This window comes from Aegilops tauschii, chromosome 7 (assembly GCF_002575655.3).
Source record: "Aegilops tauschii subsp. strangulata cultivar AL8/78 chromosome 7, Aet v6.0, whole genome shotgun sequence".
NCBI lineage: Eukaryota > Viridiplantae > Streptophyta > Magnoliopsida > Poales > Poaceae > Aegilops > Aegilops tauschii.
The window spans coordinates 577,758,453-577,760,750 of NC_053041.3; the positions used below are offsets into that span (position 1 = coordinate 577,758,453).

The 2,298-nt window shown below is 48.1% G+C and overlaps 1 protein-coding gene across 1 annotated transcript; it reads left to right on the top strand.

Moving 5' to 3' along the window:
* Positions 1 to 370: 370 nt before the first annotated feature.
* On the top strand, positions 371 to 1,971 carry LOC109760196 (uncharacterized). Its single transcript, XM_020319037.4, has one exon. It carries the CDS (start codon positions 601 to 603, stop codon positions 1,834 to 1,836), a length of 1,236 nt encoding a protein of 411 aa, XP_020174626.1. The 5' UTR covers positions 371 to 600; the 3' UTR covers positions 1,837 to 1,971.
* Positions 1,972 to 2,298: the final 327 nt, after the last annotated feature.

Below are 2,298 nucleotides of genomic sequence, written 5' to 3' on the forward strand. Positions count from 1 at the left end.
GGGAAAACTAAATGCATAAAATTCAACATGATAATGAACGAAGGCATAAGAATACAACAAGCTCAAGTCAAAAAACTTATATTTTAAGCACACATAATAAACATTTTTTAATTTGCATTGTACATTTTCTTTTTTCCCCCTAATTTTGAACAGTCATATTGTTTTTCTTCATGATGATAATTATTTTATACTTTAATTTTTTTTGGCGAAATTTTTTGTACTTTATTTATTTCTCTGTAACTGACCAGTTGCTTGTATATGTCCTAATTTCTCCTTTTTCTTGAATTATCCTTTTATGATAACTCAACCACATGTTTACCTAATTTATTCTCCTGTCAACTTTCTAACAAATTTTTAGTTTTCCATTTTCTTGGTTTGTTTTGTGCTCGGCATTATTGTCTAAGGAAGACGCCTTGAACGATAATCGATGTCATTTTCAATTCTCGAGGGTCGCATTTTTGTCCATCAGAACAGTGACGTGAAGACTTTCAGGTAAACAATTTTTATGGTTTACCAGTCCAACACGCCGAACAATTTTCTCAAGGGAAAAAGAAGTGCCATCACTAAGTGTAGGAGCTCTGATTTACCAGAGGAAGTCCCATGGCTGCGATACTAGGATCCGCGGTTGCAAGCGAGTCTGTAAGCAGAATTTTCTCGATCATATCAGGCAACTCGGGAGAGGATGGGGGTGCGGAGGACAACGCCGAGAGGCTGAAGTTCGCGGTGCTGAAGATCCACAGCGTTGTCGCCGTCTCCGAAGATTGGCGCATACTTCACCAACCATTGCTCGACTGGAAGGCGAGGCTGAAGCGCGTGGCCAAGGAAGGCGATGGCATCCTGCGCGCTCACACGAGGAGATCCGCGGAGCGCAAACGGGGCGATGGGGTTGCGAGGAAGGCTGTTCCCGTTCATAAGCGCGTCGCTCGAGCGGCGACACGCTTCTTGCCCTTCCGCCGCGGCAAGGACGACGACGGCGATCCGAGCGATGCGACGGTGCGGAGGTTCGAGAGGCTAGCGCGTGTCGCCGACGAGTTCTTCCGGTACGTCCAGCTTGGGGGCCGTCCGAAGAGCTTGACGGCGTCCATGGAAGTTCCTGCAGAGCCGCTGCTTGCAGGGAAGACGCTGGAGTTCTCCCTCCGGAGCGGCAGCCGGGACGCCCTCCTGCTGCTCCATCCGTGCAACAGGGAGATCGTTCTCTTCCTCTCCTGCGACGACAGCGCGGCGTGGGAGAGGAACGTGAAGCTCTGCGTTGTCTTCCGACTGCTCGAGCACACTGACGTCTTGGACATCGTCATGTCTTCCTTGCAGCTGCTGCCTCCCCAGTTCGGCGCCGCCTGTGCGACGGCAAGGGAGTTCGTCAGGGAGGCGCGGGCGCAGGAAACGAGCTATACCAGCGCGTCGTCCATGTCGATGCGGTGCGTCTCGTCGGCATGGAGGTGTCACCGCAACTCCACGGACGGGGGATGCGCGGCGACCGACGGTATGCCGCGGCTGCCGTGGCCGATCGTTCGAGTCGACGCCGTGTACTTCGCCATGCCGCAGAACGATTCGCCGGATGCGCCTGCGGACCAGAACAAGCTTCTGAAATTGGCATGCCATATCACTCCCCATCTTGTGCCCGAGACGTACTCCCGGCACTACCGGCAGATCGGGACGGAAACACTACAAGAGCTGTCCCCCAAGGTGGCGGACGAAGGAGCTTCCGCTTGTGGACGGACAGCTGCGTGGTGGTGTCCTCGCAGCTCAACGTATTTGTCGGCGGAACCAGAGGTTTCGGTGCCGCCGCCGACGCTGCAGCAGTTGTTCCTGGTGCAAAGCTTGAAGGGGGCAATGTAGTTCTTCTTGGCTTCTCGCAGTAGTAGCAGAAGCGATGCAAACTTTCACTTTTATTAAGCAATAAGGGGGCAATGTAGATCATGGCTAAGTGACATCTTGTAATTTCCTCACTTTCTTGTTTTCTTCTTCTTTTTGGCTTATCTCACGCCTTGGTGTCATACTCTGCTTTATGTTATAAAAAATATTCCAGGTTTTGCTAAAAAAAAGGTTATATAAAACTAGCAGGGTCACAAGCACATTTGCGTGGCTAGATTTTATTATTATTTATTATTATTGCCTCTACTCTATATATATATATATATATATATATATATATATATATATATATATATATATATATATATATATATATATATATAAAATTCCTTTAAAAGGTTGGTAATGAAGTTCTTTCCCACATTCTAGATTCTACGGACTAAGCTCATCCTCCTAGTGGAGAAGTTGATATATCTTTTTCTTTCA